This window comes from Physeter macrocephalus, chromosome 9 (assembly GCF_002837175.3).
Source record: "Physeter macrocephalus isolate SW-GA chromosome 9, ASM283717v5, whole genome shotgun sequence".
Classification (NCBI taxonomy): Eukaryota; Metazoa; Chordata; class Mammalia; order Artiodactyla; family Physeteridae; genus Physeter; species Physeter macrocephalus.
Window position 1 is genome coordinate 74,545,252 of NC_041222.1, and position 16,674 is coordinate 74,561,925.

Here is a 16,674-nt window from a genome sequence, read left to right on the forward strand (position 1 = left end):
CTCCGGACGCGCAGGCCCAGCGGCCATGGCTCACGGGCCTCAGCCGCTCCGCGGCATATGGGACCCTCCCAGACCGGGGCGCGAACCCGGTTCCCCTGCATCGGCAGGCGGACGCGCAACCACTGCGCCACCAGGGAAGCCCAGGGCCTTTGCACTTTCTGATCACTCTGCCTGGAACCCTATTCTTTCAGTTCTTCACATGGCTATTTCTCACTCACCTTTCCATTCTCAGCTCAATGTCACCTTGAAAGAGAGAGACCTCTTTCATTACTTCTATTTAAGTAGCTCTCCCTTGTTACTTTCCATTTCCAATACCCCGTTTATGTCCTTTACAGAATTTGGGACAATTTACAAAACTCTTATTTATTTCTTGATTATCATCTATCTCTCCCCATCTCCTACCCTGGTGGAGTAAGAGGGCACCATGAGGGCAGGATCTCGTATTACTTTATATATATCATGATAAATTCCATGCCTAAGCAAATGAATCTCACACACACACACACACACACACACACACACACACACACAAAGCTACAAATAATTACAAACACATAATGACAACCACACACTGTCAGTGATCCAGACACCCACAGCCGTACACTCTGGACTGCCCGCCCCCCAACCCCCGCCCCAGCTCGCCACTTACCGGAGTCACAAACCTGTTGGCTTCCCAAGCCCACAGAGGTGGGTCCTTATAGACCTCCTTGATGGAGGTAGGAGCCCTGTAGGAGTCACTGTAAGTGCTGATGGGGGTCTTGGTCTTATGGGAAAAGAGGAACATAGTGGCGTCTAGGGGATGCCGTGGTGGGCTCTACCAACCAGGGGCTCCTGCAAGACATCAGTGACCACCCACCCCCCCCTTTCCCAGACAGCTCGGTAGGCACCCCAGCTGCTGCGACCCCCCTCCTGTGGAGGATCTCTCAGCTTCCCTCCCTCACAGCCTTCTTGCTCCTACCCCACCCTGATTCCCTCTCTAGGATGGGCACTGCCCATTATGATATCACCTGGCTCAGCCCCATCCCTGGAGAGGTGAAGAGGTCTGATTTCCTCCCTACCCCAGTCTCTTCCTGCCTCAAGCCTCTCAAAAGAGCCCAATTTCCAAGAGTTCACAAGGTCCCTGGAGATCTTCTAGGCAAAGCTTCTCACTGTGATGAAGAGAAACAGAGATTCTGAGGGGTCAAGTAAGTCATCCAGGGCCGTTGCAGCTGGTCGGTGGCAGGCCTAGCCTGGGAACCCACAGGTGGAGGTAGGGTGAAATGTGCGTTCAGAGGATCGGTCCTCTGCCCTTCCCGGCCCATCTGCCCCTTGCCCGCACCCCAGGTAGGGAGCTGAGGCTGGCTTGTTTGATGCTTTTAATATCATTATTTGTGTTACACGATACACAACCAAGGATGATGGTCAATACTGCGATGTAAATGTTAAAAAAAAATTTATACACGGCTCATGTCTTCCACACACCTTCCTGGAAATAAATTAGTGAGCACGGAGAAACCTGGCTGGGTGGCAGCCAGAGCTGAGGGTAGAGGGAGTGTTAAGGCAGTATCTACAAGGGGCAAGGGTGGCAGGGGGCAAACTGAGGGCTCGATTCCTCCCCTCCAACCTCCCACACAGGGAAGGAGGGAACCATGCACTTTCCCTAGACCCAGAAAGTGCTGGCTGCCAGCTTCGTACTTCTCTCCGCTACACTTGCTACACTGCCTCAGCTAGAAGCCCTTGCCTGCCAGGGAATTAGGTATATCTTGTGGGGAGGGAGCCTTTCCCTTATTCCTCAGGGCCAGAGAGGTTGAGCAGTGGGCCAGAGTCACACAGCATGTCAGCAGCAAAGACTGCAGTCTAAGTGAGCCTTGGCGGGGGCTCTGCCTGGAAAAGAGGAGGTACTCATGTTCTCGAAGGGTGAGTCAAGGAGGCCGGGGTGGTGGTGGTAGTAGGAGTAGGAAGCTTGGTTTTGGGGCCCAGATGACGGGGGCTGCGTATGCTGACCGGGGCGGGGGTGGGGGAGAAACAGGCTCAGGTGGGGGCTGGTACGGGCCGTGTGAGTCCTGCAGGTGCCTTCTCCGTCCTTGCTTCCCTTTGCATTTTCTCATCATCTAACCAGGGCCCCTGCACTGGAGGAGTTAGGCGTGCGTTGGAGGAGTTGAGGGTGGAGAGCTGCACCTCAGCACTCAGGAGCTGGCAGCCCCTGGGTGTGGTGCAGGGAGAGGTGCTACCCCTCCTAAGCCAGCAGCCTTACTCTCTCTTCTCACTGCCCTCGCCCCCTTCCAACTCCCACCTCCCAGGACTGGCAGCCAGGAACTGGGCTGTGGGTGTGTCCTGTGCACGCTGGCAGCATGTGAGTGGTATATATTAGAGTGGATTGGCCAGCATGTGGCGGGGGTCAGCATGGAGGAGTGGCCCTGGGATACGGGGTTTGTGCGGCATAGACCTGACCAGGCGTGGGCTATCTGTGCTTTTGCTTTCCTTCGCACGGGGCAGATCTATACTGCCCAGGCCCAGGGGAGGGCCTTGGTCACCTTCTCCCCCTTGATTTTCATCCTCAGCTTTTCTAGCCACCACCCCCACCCCTGCCACCACCAAGTAACAGCAGCAGAAGCAGCAGTACATACATTCTGACTCTCAGACACCGCACACAGCTACACACACCGTGGATACCCACATCCACGTGCACATCCAGACACACACTCATGGATTTCCCAAAAGATCCGATTGTACTCAGGCATACACAGGTCCCACAGGAACTTCCTCCTCTCTTTTCCACACTGACGTGCAACTCAGGAAGCCACCAGATGTACTCAAAAGACACACAGAGACCTCCTTATCCACCTCCACAGAAATTCCTATGAAGAAATTCCTTCAGGTTTGGAAGAACCTTAAAAATAATTTCAGATGCTGCTCATTGTACGGTGGAGGGAACTGAAAGCCAGAGAATATAAGTCGCTTGTTGGAGGTAACGGGGAGAGTGCTGGAGCTAGGACCAGAACCCAGCCTTCTGACCGCCAGCCCACTGCACTGGTGAGCAGCCTCTCACACTGTTAACCGGCCACACAGTCACTTCCCCACCGCGGATGCCGCAGACATCTGGAGACACAGGCCCAATGCAGAGATGTAGACACACGCCCTCACAGCCCCAGGCACACACACGTTCTGCCAAGCTGTCCCTGCCATACACATGCAGCCACTGTATTCTCTTAGGCTTGCTTCCTTGAAGATTCTTCCTGGGAAGCAGCCTCTGGGATCTTGGGCTAGAGTGAGACCGGAATGGGGCATTCGAGGCCAGCCTTAACTCCTGCTTCCAGCCTGGGACAGAGACCAATGAACAGAACAGAAGTGTGCGTGCGTGTGCGTGCGTGCGTGTGTGTGTGTGTGTGTTGGGTGGGGGGATGAGGCGGGGCACAGAGAGACAGATTCATTAGTTAGGGGCAGGTGAGGGCAGACCATATCACCCTAAACTCTGGCTGTCTGTAAGGCCCACCTCACCCTCCACACGATCCAGAGAGCAAGGAAGGGGGTGAATGGGGCAAAGAGGAGAAAGAAGGCAGTGATCCCCGAGGGGTGGGGGACAATAATATCCCACTGGGCAGCTTTGTCAGGCTTCCCATCTAGAGATGAGGGGAGGAACGCAGATGGTACGTGGGCCAGCAGGGGGGCATGTGGAGGCGGCTCTAAGGGGCTGGGCCCTGCCCCTACTGCCCTGGGCCTTTCTCCTTCCCAGCCCCTTTCCTGGGCTGGTGCTGGGGGATTCATGGCTTCACGTGGGGGGGGTCCAAACCCCTGGCTTTGTGATCCTTCCCCCACTCCTTACTGTTGGCCTCCCTGCAGTCCAGTCACCCCTTTCCTCTACTGGACTGCAGCTTTGGGGAGGGGGCAGGATGCTGGGCGAGGTCCCCCAAGTAACTGAACAAACCGCTCCCTCCCCTCCTCAGCACCCCCGGGGGTGGAGAGAGACCCGGTTTTGGTTTCTCCGGCTCCATGAACACACAGAGGTACACGTCCTACCATAGGAGGAAGCAATGACTGTTACGAGGTTGGCGGCTGTAGGGGGCGCGGGGGCCGGGGGCAGGTGGACGAGCTGGGGAGGGGTTGGCCCCTGCCTGGTCCAACCTGGCCCCCGGCGGCCCCACCCCGGCTGGCCGCAGCGGCCCCGCCAGCTACTGAATGTGGCAGGCGGTGGAGGACGTGGCCTGGCAGCACATGCAGGTGGGGTTCACGGACTTGGGGGGGATGAGGTCCAGGTCCTCATCGTCGGGGATCTCGTCTAACCGGTAGCCGTCCTTCAGCAGCTGGATGTTCAAATCTTGGTTGATCTGCTGTAGGCAAAGGGGAGGGAGGTCAGGCTTGGGGCCATCTGGAGGCACCACGCAGGGCCGAGGCCACGTGCCCAGGCCATCGGCGCCCAGCCCGTCGCGTCCCAGGTCTCTCCGAAACCCCAGGCTTTGCACCTCCTCGGCCCCAGCCTCAGTTCTGTCCTCCTGGGGCCCCGCCCCGCTACACACCGCACCCCATTCTAAGGGCAACTTCCCACCTTAGGTCCTGCCTCTATTCGGGCCCTGCCCTCATTTCAGGCCCACTCCCGTAAGGTGTCTTTTAGGTAAGGGCCCTGTTCCAGCCCGGGTCCAAGCCCCGTCCCTAACCCTGGGCTCCCAGCACTAAGAGGCGGAGTCCAAGGCCTCACCTTTCTTTCCGGCCAGATCTTATCCCAGGCCCCGCCCACGCATGGGCTCCGCCTAGCTTTGCCCACTGCTCCTCTCAGGGTGTGATTTGGCGTTGGCCCCACCCCTTCTCTTGGAGGTGGGTCTGCTTACGTGTGTTTAGGACGGGAAGGGATGGGGCCTCACCTCAGCAGAGGAGTAGCCAGAGGAGGAATATCTGGACATGTCAAAGTCATCATCACTGGTCGCAGGGGAAAGAAGACAGAGAGGAAGTGACTCCCAGATATTAAATAGAAAACTCTCTTTACCTCCCCCCACCTCCATCAGTCAATACCTCACCCCTCCCCGACACTTCCAAATAAACAGCACGGTCTCAGTAAAAACTGTGCTTGCTGTGCGAATGCAGTTTCAAGACAGGTTCCCCCCCTTAGCCTCCTAAATCCCCCAGAGCCCTCCCTCCTTTCTTTTCTAGGCTCAAATTACCCTGGTTTGTTGGGTTTTCCCAAAGTCCAGATCTAGCCAGGTATGTTCCCAGCAGTAGGGCACCTTCCTCAGAGGGGGCAGAGCGCCATGCAAGGCATCAGGGCCCATCTTAGGGGCAGCCATTGGATCAGCTGTTCCAGGACAGCAGCAGATTGCATAGTTGCCTTTTCCTCTCTCTGCTCTCCCCCACCTCCAGGTAAAAAGTTCCATTCCTTGGGGGGGTTCACACTTGGAGAGCTCCCGGCTGAGGAACACCCCAATTCCGACAATATAGCAAGTACGTCCTGCACAGCCCACTTGTGTGTTTGCACAGGCTGCTGTGGCTTGCCCGGCTGCCCCAATGTCTCTGTACACACCTGTCCGTGTCAAGGGCTACCAGTGGCTTCTCGTCTGGGCTCTGGTCAAGCGAGGAGTAGCCTTTATTAGGGACGACCAGCCTGCGTGGAGAATTGTGGGGACTGGATGGGCAACTGGAGCACACAAGCCTGGCGAGGAACTGGGTTAGGCCGTGCCGACCACATCCCTCACCCCTTCCCCACCCTCGCCGCCTTGGATCCGGGGAGACCCTCTCCTCTCAGAGAGGAGCTGGGCCTGAGGAGGGAGGGAAGACGGGAGGCTCGGAACCAGCAGAGATGGTGCTGGCTGGCAGGGCCCTGGGGGCGTGGAGCGGGAGGTGGGGCGGGGCAGCGTGGCCTCTACCTTGTCCGGGCCATGACGTTGTTCTTCTTGGGTTGCTGGTTGACGGGGCTCCCCACGCTGCCATTCTTCAGGGATCCCTTCCGGGCCAGCTCCCGCTGCTTCTCTGCAGGGGAACACGGGAAGGAAGCTGTGTCCTGCCCCAGGGGCGCCCTGCCTGACTGTTCGGGGCAGCCTGGGCTGGGCCTCCATGGTGAAACCCCTTTTGCTTCTCTAAGAACTGAGGCAGGGATCCAACTCCAGGCCCTGCTGCTCTGGAGAGACAGTACTTGGCTCTCCCCTCACTATCTACCTGAGGCAGATAGTGAGGGGGCAACATGAGGAGGCTGACCCCTGTCTTCCAGGAGCTGTACTCCCAAGTAGGGCAGCTAGTGTGTGCTTGATTCCAGAGAAAGGTTGGAGCAGGAGATGCAGAGCCGAAGGATGGCGGGGCTTCCTGCAGGTGACACCTTGAGATGGAGAGAGGAGGGCATTCTAGTCAGGAGGGGTAGTGCATAGAAAAATGCATCTAGAAGTTGAGTGTAATAAGTGTGGATGTGGATGGGATGGAGGGGTGAAGATGGAGGGAGGTCACTTTAGAAAAGTAGGATACATTTATTCAGTCATTTATTTATTCAGCAAACATCTGTGTCACCAGTCATGTCTCAGGTCCTGTGCTAAGGGGCTGGGGGCTCCCTCTGATTACAGACTCAGAGCATGAAGGCCTTGAATGCCAAACAGATGAGTTAGGGATTAATGCAGAAGGAAAAGAAGCCACTGAAGGTTGTGGAGTGGGAGGGGCAGCATGGGGCTGGCAGGGTAAGGGCAGGAGGCTGGGGGAGCCCCTCTGCCTAGACTACTTCTGACTCATCTGTCAGCCTCTGAATTCTCTGAGGCTCCACAGCCTACCAGATTCATGGGGCTGGCAACCAGGTGACCCATGGCCTCATGTGTGGCCCTGTTACCAGTAGCCAGTTGCTGCCTGGGCCCTAGAGGAGGCCTGGCTACCCATTCCTCCTCATCATTTCAGCCCCCATGTAGGAAAAAGGACTGCCAGGGGAAAGCTCTCATAAAATAACCACAGGCTCCAGAGAGGAAGGATGGGATGGGCATTTCCAGCTACTGTGACTCTGGAATTTCCTCAACCTCCATGTCTCCGTGTCTCTCATCTCCCAGTCTCTAACCCTCTTTCTTTGCCACTGCTCACCTGACTCCCTCAAACCTGCCTCCACCTCCTTTCCAGCAGGCAGCACCTGCCATTACCACCCCAAGCCTCTAGGGGGTGCAATTTGCCTTAAAGTTCCTGGTGGGGATTTTCCTCAGTGCAACTGGGACAAGGTTGTGAATTTTCTAGAGGAGCTTTGGTGGTAATGTAATGGGCAGGACAAAAAAGTGTCATTTTATTTTATTTTATTTTTTAAGTGTTATTTTAAAAGCATGTTGGAATTGTTTGAAACTGAAAAAAATGCTAACAATAAACTGGGAAAACCAAACTACAGACTACTATGCAACTATTTAAAAGAATGAAGTCATTCTCTATATACTGATATTGGAAGGGGTTCTAAGACATTAAGTGGAAAACAAAAACAAAAACGAAAAAAGTTTCAGAAAATATGTACAGTATGATACTACTTGTGTTAAAAAATAAAATGAAAAAAACTAAAAAACGCTTGGAATGATGATCTCTGGGGAGGAGAATATGACGGGCGAGAGTAAAAGAGAAGTTATACTTGTTAAAATACTTGTATTGTTAAATTAAACAATAATAAGCAAATAAAACTGGCTGCTCAAAAACAGTTTGAGTTTGGTGTCCTGGGACAATGAACAAATTCCACTGAGAGGACTGCTCTCTTGTTTAGAAAAACAGCCTGAGGGGCTCCCCGGATTTGGTCTGGAAGGAGAAAAACAAGGTTAACAAAAAGCTGAATAACGTAACAGGACTCTGTGAAAAGAAGTCCTGGCAGCTGCAGAGGGAGAATGTTTTAGAACAGATGGGAAAGGGTTCTCAGGATGAAGGAGGGTTCCAGTATTTGATGCGCAGCTGGAGCCTGAGGAGAAAGATGGGCAGGAGGGTGGCACGGATTTTTTTTTTTTTTTTGCGGTACGCGGCCCTCTCCCTGTTGTGGCCTCTCCCGTTGCGGAGCACAGGCTCCGGACGCGCAGGCTCAGCAGCCATGGCTCACGGGCCCAGCCGCTCCGCGGCATGTGGAATCTTCCTGGACCGGGGTACGAACCCGTGTCCCCTGCATCGGCAGGCGGACTCTCAACCACTGCGCCACCAGAGAGGCCCGGCAGAGAAGTTTTGAAGGATAGTGATGGCCTGTATTTAATTGTTAACTCTTTCCTGGATGCACTATGTTATAATTTCTCTTCGTGAAAACAAATTTTTATTTTTTTATTTTTTATTTTTATATTTATTTATTTTTGGCTGCACCTTGTGGCTTGCGGGATCTTAGTTCCCTGACCAGGGATCAAACCCAGGCCCTCGGCAGTGGAAGCACGGAGTCCTAACCACTGGACTGCCAGGGAATTCCTGAAGGCAAATTTTTAATTACAAGTCTGTTATGCACAGCAGCCTTGGGTGAGTGAAACTGGTCCCTGAAAGGAGAGACGCAGTGTTGGGCATAGGGTGAAGTGAGACCAGCAGCTGCAGGAGCTCTGGGCAATGGTTGGGAGACATGTGACTTCAAAGGAGCAGGCTGTAGCATAAACTGACTTTGGAGTGGATGTGAGATAAACCCCCAAGGGAAAGGTGACCCTGGAAAGTGGGGGAGAGATTTGGGTTTATTAAGCAACTATGGGAAAGCTCCCCCAAACAGGAGCTGACGAGATCCTGAGATCTCCAGATAGGCTGACATAGGAATGGGGAGAGGGGCTCAGCTTCTAGGCTTTGGGGGCCTCATTCCTTTCCTCAGACATAGCAACTGACACCCCACCTCTAAGGCAGCTTCCTCTTAGGCTGGTCCAGTGTTTGATGGGACTTCCAACCCACTCTCTGGGGTTCCATGCTTTTACCCCTGCAGCTATCCCCTGGAATACCTGGAGCCTTCTTGGCCTCAGAGATGCCTCTAGAGTTCTGCGCTCCTGTAGAGAACTGTAATTTCCCTCTTGGCCTTGCAGGAGATAAGGTGCCTGGCAGTGCCAATGACTTGGTGGCTGGAGTCTTGGAATCAGCTAGCCTGAGTTGGTTTATTTGTGGTACCTCATTGTAGACCCAGCCCAGAGCACCTTGTCTGTCCACTCCCCACATTTCCCTCACCCCCCAGACACACTCACCCAGCTTCACTTGGAGCGGGGATGGTTTGTAATTCATGGCTACTGACTCACCCTCCCGGGCGTCACAGTCTCCGTCTGAGATGGAGGCGGCGGCTGGGTCCTGGGGGAGAAAGCAGAGACGTAGGGAGCTGTTAGGAAGTGAACACAGGGGGCTGCTCTCACCTGTCCTCTGGAGGCATTTTTCCCTGGCAGCAGGCAGGGTATTCAGGGAGGGAGGGACAGACCCATCTACCACGGGAGGAAGACACTGAGCTGGGTGGAAGAGCCAAGGATCTCAGCCCTACTTACACCCACCTGGGTGTCTATCTTTTAAGTCCTGTGTGATCCACCTCCCCCAGGAAGCCTACCGCAATTCCTTAAACCCAAAGGACCACCTTCTCCAACCTCCCATACTAGTTGCCCTGCTCCTCAGGGCCCTTCCTATGTACTTGTTTGGAAAGGTCTTTCTAGATTCCTGTGAATTTAAGTCTGCATTAGGTCAGGGTAGGTGCTCCCTGAGACAGGCCTTCTCCCTCTGTTTACCCTAGCACTGGATGATCCCTTCACAGGATCCAGAGAACTGACTGTCCAAGCCAGGCTAGACTTCAAGGCTGCAGCCACAGCAGTTCTAATGAGGACTTCTCCATTTCACAGATGAGTCCTAAAGAGTGTCTCCTGAGAGAACCTAAATGGTTGGCTGGGAATGGTAGGTGAGAAGACAAACAATGACAAATCAGCCGGTGGCCAGTTAGTCCTGTGTTGCCCACACAGGGCTTGACGCCACAGATGACAAGGAAGGTAGGAAAGCATGCATCCTGTGCATCGTCCAGGGTCTGCAACTGTTTCGATCTCCCTCACTGCCCTCCTTACTGACTTCTTCCCATTGTGATGGGCGCCGTGCTGCCCAGAGTCCTACTCTAGCCTCACTATTCCCTCCCAAACAACCGAAATCTCTGCTACAAGATCCAGGGCCTTGGCCCACCCTGCCTCAGTCAGTTGGAAGGGGATGGGGCCATTCACATTCTCCCTGAGAAACTGATGACCAACCATTGATACAGGTGCTGCCACCCTAACCATCTGCCTTAGGCGGTATGCCTAAGGTCTAAGGATTGCAGAGAGGATCCAGGGCTGTGCCTGCTCTGCCTCTGGGGACAGGGAGCGCAGACAGATAGGCAGGCAGAATGCTCCAGGCCCAGGGATCTGAGTGGCTTCTGGTGACCCATCAAGGGAAGGGTATATAGCCATTAGGGTGATTTCTGTTCCCTTTAGAATGAAGCAGTGGGGATGAAAACATGCTTGTCACTAAGGGAAAAGGGAAAAGTCTAGAATGTTTGGGAGGGAAATTCTGGCCTTGTCTATGTTTCCTTAGGCCATCCAGAGTGCAAGGCCCAGGGTGGGCTGTGTTGCCATAGTGGTTTGTGAGTTCCCGAGGGCAGAACCTGGGCCTGTGTCCTCTGCTCCAATTTCCATCCTTAGCTGTCCTTGAGGGGGATGGGACAGGAAGGAAGAACAGGTGTGGTGGCGGGGTGCGGGGAGCTGCAGTGCCTGCATCCCAGGCAACTTCCCATGCCACAGTCTTTCCAAGTCCCTCATCCTCTGCCTCCCTGGCTCAGCTCCTTCTTGGGAGACTGATTACTGGCAGCATCTGTCCCCTGCAGCCTTGGAGCAGGAGGCCTCTAGTGGCCCTTACATGCCTCTCTGTGGTCAAAACAGCCTCACAAGTGCTGCCTGTAGGGAACGCAGAGACCTGACGGCTGAGCTCTAAGCTGCAGGGAAGGCTCACTCCCAAAGCAGCCTAAGGGCGGGCTTCTCAAAGGGTAAAACCCATAAACGTGCCTGTGGAGCCCTTCCAGGGAAGCAGTGGCAGATTTCCAATTTCCTCTACTTTTTCTGTAGCATTTGTCACATGTCACACATACCACATCCATTTGGAAATGGTTTCCTCCCCTGGCTTCCAGGACACTATGCCCCTTGGCTCATCTTGCCTCTTTGACCATCATCCCTGCCTCCTCCAACAGGTGACTTTAAGAACTCAGGCTCTCAGGCATTTGGAGCTAACTTTCCCTCCTCAGTGCAGATGAGTTCATCAGACTTTCTTCTCTCAGGCTGGAGGTACTAGGTGGCAACACTGGAGGGAGGTGGTGCAGGAAGGATGGGGGGCTGGGAAGCTGTTGAGCAACTCTGGTCACAGGGACCCACGTGTGTTCCCTGCGGCCACTGGGCAGGTCCTAGTGGCATTTGATCCTTGAGTGAAACTGCCAGTCCCTTTGGGTCAAGAGCCAGGGTGCAAAGCCCTAGACTGAGAGGTCCCATGCAAACTCACCATTCGGCATCTCCCCGTCATTGTCCGTGATAGAAGGCCATCTTACTGGCAGGAACAAAGATCTCTGGCACTGTGCCTGCAAACTCAAGCCTTTACTATGGGCTTCCTGTATGTCTTTCCTGAGACATGCAGCGAATGCACCATGACCATCACATGGAAATGTAATCAGGGAGATTAAATGTGAAATATTCATGAATATAAGTATCAGAGAGGAATCCAGGCAGAAGGAAGCATCTGGCTTCAAGAAATCAGGGAGAATTTAAAATGCCCCCCAAGGACACCTGACAGGAGTTAGCTAGATCCAGGAACTAGAGTGGCGATTAGCAAGATTATTAATAAACACTCAGCAGAGACAGACATTGAAATGCATCTCTAACAGCAACCCATGTTTCTACAACCCTGCATACAAATTCTCCAAAGACTACAGAGATGATTAATAGCTCAATCTCACTGTTTCTGGGACAGAATATATAGGCTAATGGCCAATGCAAAGCCAGTATAACTAGAGGAAGGAAAAAGTGCCAGAAGAATCTTTAAGAGTTAGTCTGGTCCAGTGCTTTTCATTCAGCTGTGTTTCCTGAACCCTGTGCCTTGGGCAGGGCTGAGTGAGAGAGGAGAGTAATAGGAGGGGATCTGGTTTGCCTTCAACCAGAATAGATCCGTTTTGATTTCATTTACATATGAGCCTTTCTGCAAGATTTTGGTTGAAGAAAGGGTTTTATTGCTTTTTAAAAAAGGGTGGGGGAGGGGTTTAAAACACATTGATTTAGTCAAATCTTTTAAAAATGCTTTACTATAGAACTTATTAAATTTACATGAAAACAGAGACCAATTTAGACTATTCTTTTAAAAAATCCTGGGGACTTCCCTGGTGGTCCAGTGGATAAGACTCTGCTCTCCCAATGCAGGGGGCCCGGGTTCGATCCCTGGTCAGGGAACTAGATCCTGCAATGCATGCTGCAACTAAGAGTCCGCATGCTGCAACTAAGAAGTCCGCATGCTGCAACTAAAGATCTCTCATGCCGCAACAAAGATCCTGCATGCCACAACTAAGACTCGGTGCAGCCTAGATAAATGTTTTTAAAAAGTTAAAAATCCTCTAAAATTAAAAAAAAAAAAGATCCCTCTTTAAAAAAGAAAATCCTGGCTCCTCCGTTTACTAGCTGTGTGATCTGGGATTTAGTCTGCTCATCTGTAGAGTGGGATTAATACTAATACCTATGTCAAAGGTTTCTGTGAGGATAAAGTGATACTATGTAATCTAGTGCTTAATATGTAAGCATTTAGAATAGTAGTTAGTATACTACATACTGAACACTACATTTGTGCTAGCTATAAAGTTTTTATTAATACAGGCTCTGTGGGACCCACACAATCATGAACAATGTGCCCTGGCAGTGAATGATCCACAGCAGCAGCCCTGGCACCACACGTGTTGGGGCCTGGCTTACGTGCGAAGGTGTCTGTGGAATAGATGCTCCCTCCACAGGGTGAGGAGGGGCCTGATCAGGGGGCATTCTGTCTCCTCTCTTGCCTCACTTCATTATGCTGCATTTCTCTCACTTATTTGACAGTGGTAGGCCTGGGGCTCATAAAGATAAACAGAAATAGGCCCATCCTTGAGGAACTCCCAGTAATTATCAGTAAATGTAACAAGGGCCATAAAAGTAGAGGGAAAGGAACAAAGTAGTCAGAGAAAACTTCACAGAGGAAGACACTGGAAAAGATCTCAAAACATCAGTTCACCAGTTAGCTTAAGAGGAAGGAGGAAGGATGTTCAGGGAACATCTGCAAAGGCTCAGAAGCCTGAAACTAGCATTGCATATTCCAGGAACAGTATTTTGCTATAGTTGAAATCTAGAAGGCATGATGAAAAGTGGCAGGAAATAAAGTTGTGGGGTCAGGAGGGCTCAGACTGCGGGAGAGGATGGGTCTTGATTTTGTTCTTTACTCAGAATATGATGGGGAAGCCAGTGAAGCCTTGAGTGGGGGAGTAACATGATCAGATTTGAGGTGGAGAAGGACCCTCTCATAGCCATATAGAAGATGGATGGGAAGGGAATGAGACTGAAGGTCAGAAAACTACTGCAACAGTGCCAGCAAGAGATGACAGGCACCTGAACTAAGCAGAAGCAGAAGATAAAAGGCCAGAAAGGAGGATGTTAAAGAGGGTAGAGTGGCAGACTTTAGAGATAAGATGTAGAAGAAGGGGTCCAGACATTCCTGGTTTTCTGTCTGGAGTAATTGGGAAAGGGGCACTAATTACTAAAGCAGACAATGCAGGAGAAGGCATAACTACACTCAGGGAAAATCAGATGAGCTCAGTATGGGACATGTTGAGCCTTGAAGTGTCTTTTGGACACTTAGATGGCATCAATAGTCAGTAGGAACTGAGGTTTGGGATCTCAGGAAAGAGATGTGGACCGGTGGTGATGGAAGCCCACAGAGGAGAATAAGTCTTCTCAGAGAGAATGAGCCCAGTGAAAAGAGAGAGGAGCCAAGAATGGAGTCCTGAGGAGCATCTAATCTCAGGGAAGGAGTGGAAGAAGAAGACTGAATAGGAGCAGAAAGACGAGATGTAGCAAAAGATCTGGGGAGACCTTCAAGTAGTTTCAAGGTGGAAGAAATCAACAGGGTCAAATAAACACATAAGCCCATAAGATAAAGACAATATTTAGAAATAAGGAAGTCACAGGTGGCCTCAGCAAACAGAGTTTTGGTTGAATGGTAAGAACAGAGCCCAGATTACAGGGGATTTAGGAGGGTATAGGAGATGAGGAAGTAGAGACAGTGAACACAGGCTATGTTTTCAAGGAGCTAAACTGAGAAGAGAAGGAATGAGAGTGAATGAGGGTCAGAGGGAGATTTGCAGTTGAAGGATTCTTTGTTGGAGTTGAAGGATTCTTTATTGGAGTTGAAGGATTCTTTGGAGCTAGGGAACACCTGACCACTGTCCTAGACTGAAGGGAAGGACGTCGGGTCAACGAAGAGATGTTTGATGGAGCATGGTCTTTGAGGAGTCAAGAGAAGATGGAACCAGAATCAGACCAGAGGAGGAAGGCTCCTGGCTGAAATGGAAGGGAGGTGAAGATGGGTGGGGGACACAGATAACATGGAGGCAGAAAGGTGGGTGGAAAGTTAAGGGAGTTCATTCCTAAAAGCCTAGTTAAGTAAAGAAGGGGGTGAATGCGAAGGGACTGAGGAAAAGAGGGACACTTGGTGGCTAGCCAGGAATGGAAGGAGATCAGACTGGTGGGGGTCCCAGCTACACAATCCTCATCTTTCACCCACCCTTGATCTCACCTTCAGGATGAAAGGCACTCTCCGTGGTGCTGAACAGTTCTGCCTTTGTCTTGTGGACTGAGCACAGGTGATTCAAACGACATGATTCAATTTTCACTTTCCCACAGGAAAGGTAACCTCTGTCCTCACCTTCAAGCACTAATTTTCCGGAAGATGGAAATTGAAATGGATTTAGAATGAGGTATGAAGAGGGAAAGTGCTTGCACCAACATTATCTAAACTTTCTTCCACTAACACACATGAATTTTCCTCTAGTTTTAGGAGGGAGTTTGTGGAGGCAGTTCTGAGTTATGAAATACTGAAAGGCTACTTCTGGAATAGAGTCATGTCTGTACCTTGTTCAATTCCCCTGGGTGAAAGCAGGAAGCAGGACAGAATTAGAGCAGGAACAGGGCCAGGAAGAAAGGTAGTGCTGACAAGGAAGCAGGAAAACAGGGAAAGATCTGGAGATCAGGCCACTCTCTGACAGGTAGATGATGCAAGATAGGGTATCAAAGACCAACTCTGTTTCTGTCACAATTTGTTCAGCTCAGAAGCTACCTGGGGCTGTGGCCCCCTGCAGGGTTATGCCACTCCCCGAAAACATCTCTTGGCAATGGGTGGTAATAAGCATGTTTAGACATCAGTATTTTAGAGGGAGATCCCAAAAAGGCAACACTATGCCTTTGTATCCAATGTCCATGGCTTGGCAGAAACCTAACCTCCAGTCCAAGAATATTCAGTAGCAGTCTAGGCATTGGTTAGACCTCTCTACTTCCCTGCAGATGGCTGTTCATTCAGCCTCTAAGGCATTCATCTCTCTCTGACTCCACACCTCAACATAAGAATTATTTGGCCAACCTCACACTGGTCAGAAAGGCCATCATCAAAAAATCTACAAACAATAAATACTGGAGAGGGTGTGGAGAAAAGGGAACTCTCCTGCACTGTTGGTGGGAATGTAAATTGATAGAGCAACTATGGAGAACAGTATGGAAGTTCCTTAAAAAACTACAAATAGAATTACCGTACGACCCAGCAATTGGAACGAAATTGAGTTATTTGTAGTGAGGTGGATGGACCTAGAATCTGTCATACAGAGTGAAGTAAGTCAGAAAGAGAAAAACAAATACCGTATGCTAACGCATATATATGGAATTTTAAAAAGTGGTACTGATGAACCTAGTGGCAGGGCAGGAATAAAGACGCAGACGTAGAGAATGGACTTGGGGGCATGGGGCGGGGGGAAGGGGAAGCTGGGATGAAGTGAGAGAGTATCATTGACATATATACGTTACCAAATGTGAAATGGATAGCTAGTGGGAAGCAGCTGCATAGCACAGGGAGATCAGCTCGGTGCTTTGTGACCACCTAGAGGGCTGGGATAGGGAGGGTGGGAGGGAGGCTCAAGAGGGAGGGGATATGGGGACATATGTATACATACAGCTGATTCGCTTTGTTGTACAGCAGAAACTAACAACATTGTAAAGCATTTATACGCCAATAAAGATGTGGAAAAAAAAAGAGAATTATTTGGCCAATGACAGTTCCTGCTCTGTGGTACGATCTGAAGTCCTGAGTCCCATTTCCTGAGTCCAGTTGTTGGGCAGCTCCCACTTTTATTCCCTATCTCCCCCTCCACCAGGATCCTGTCGAGCTCAGGGAGGCCTCTCTTACCAGTCTAAATCCCCTCAATCTTCAAGGTTTTTCTCTAAAAGAAGACTCAATTCAAACAAAGTCAACACACTGAGTGTCCATTCCTTTTCAGCTCTGGACTGGGTGCTGGTAGTAGAGAAGGAAAGCACACTTTCTCCACACACACCACACTTCTGCACAGCATTATGGGATAAAGCAAAGTTCCCCAGAAAGAAGTGGGAAGGATTCTTATGGCTGGGCTAGAGTTCAAGAACTCAAGTTACTCCTGTGTGTAACTGAAGATTTTCTGTTTCCTTAAACAGCTCCTAGGATGGAATTCATTACCAAAAACAAGCACCACCAAGCTTTAGT

At 51.3% G+C, this 16,674-nt stretch overlaps 2 protein-coding genes across 8 annotated transcripts in view; both read right to left on the reverse strand.

Moving 5' to 3' along the window:
- The window catches only part of SPMIP6 (sperm microtubule inner protein 6), a 14,219-nt gene extending 13,380 nt beyond the window's left edge, over window positions 1–839 (reverse strand). For all 3 annotated transcript variants that reach the window (XM_028494071.1, XM_007100731.4, XM_028494069.2), the window contains exon 1: window positions 650–839. In XM_028494071.1, coding sequence (XP_028349872.1) covers window positions 650–784 — 135 coding nt within the window. In that variant the 5' untranslated portion in view covers window positions 785–839. The remainder of the gene's footprint in view (window positions 1–649) is intronic.
- A 141-nt stretch (window positions 840–980) lies between these two features.
- Window positions 981–16,674, reverse strand: part of FAM219A (family with sequence similarity 219 member A) — a 54,861-nt gene continuing 39,167 nt past the window's right edge. The window contains exons 1-6 of one of the 5 annotated variants that reach the window (XM_055087253.1): window positions 14,689–15,449; window positions 9,084–9,183; window positions 5,832–5,934; window positions 5,489–5,569; window positions 4,836–4,890; window positions 982–4,307 (exon numbers count right to left, since the gene is read on the reverse strand). In XM_055087253.1, coding sequence (XP_054943228.1) covers window positions 4,149–4,307; window positions 4,836–4,890; window positions 5,489–5,569; window positions 5,832–5,934; window positions 9,084–9,120 — 435 coding nt within the window. In that variant the 5' untranslated portion in view covers window positions 9,121–9,183; window positions 14,689–15,449 and the 3' untranslated portion in view covers window positions 982–4,148. Of the gene's footprint in view, window positions 4,308–4,835; window positions 4,891–5,488; window positions 5,570–5,831; window positions 5,935–9,083; window positions 9,184–14,688; window positions 15,450–16,674 lie in introns of those variants that run through there. The other 4 variants (XM_007100730.4, XM_007100728.4, XM_007100729.4 and 1 more) reach the window with 4 other exon arrangements.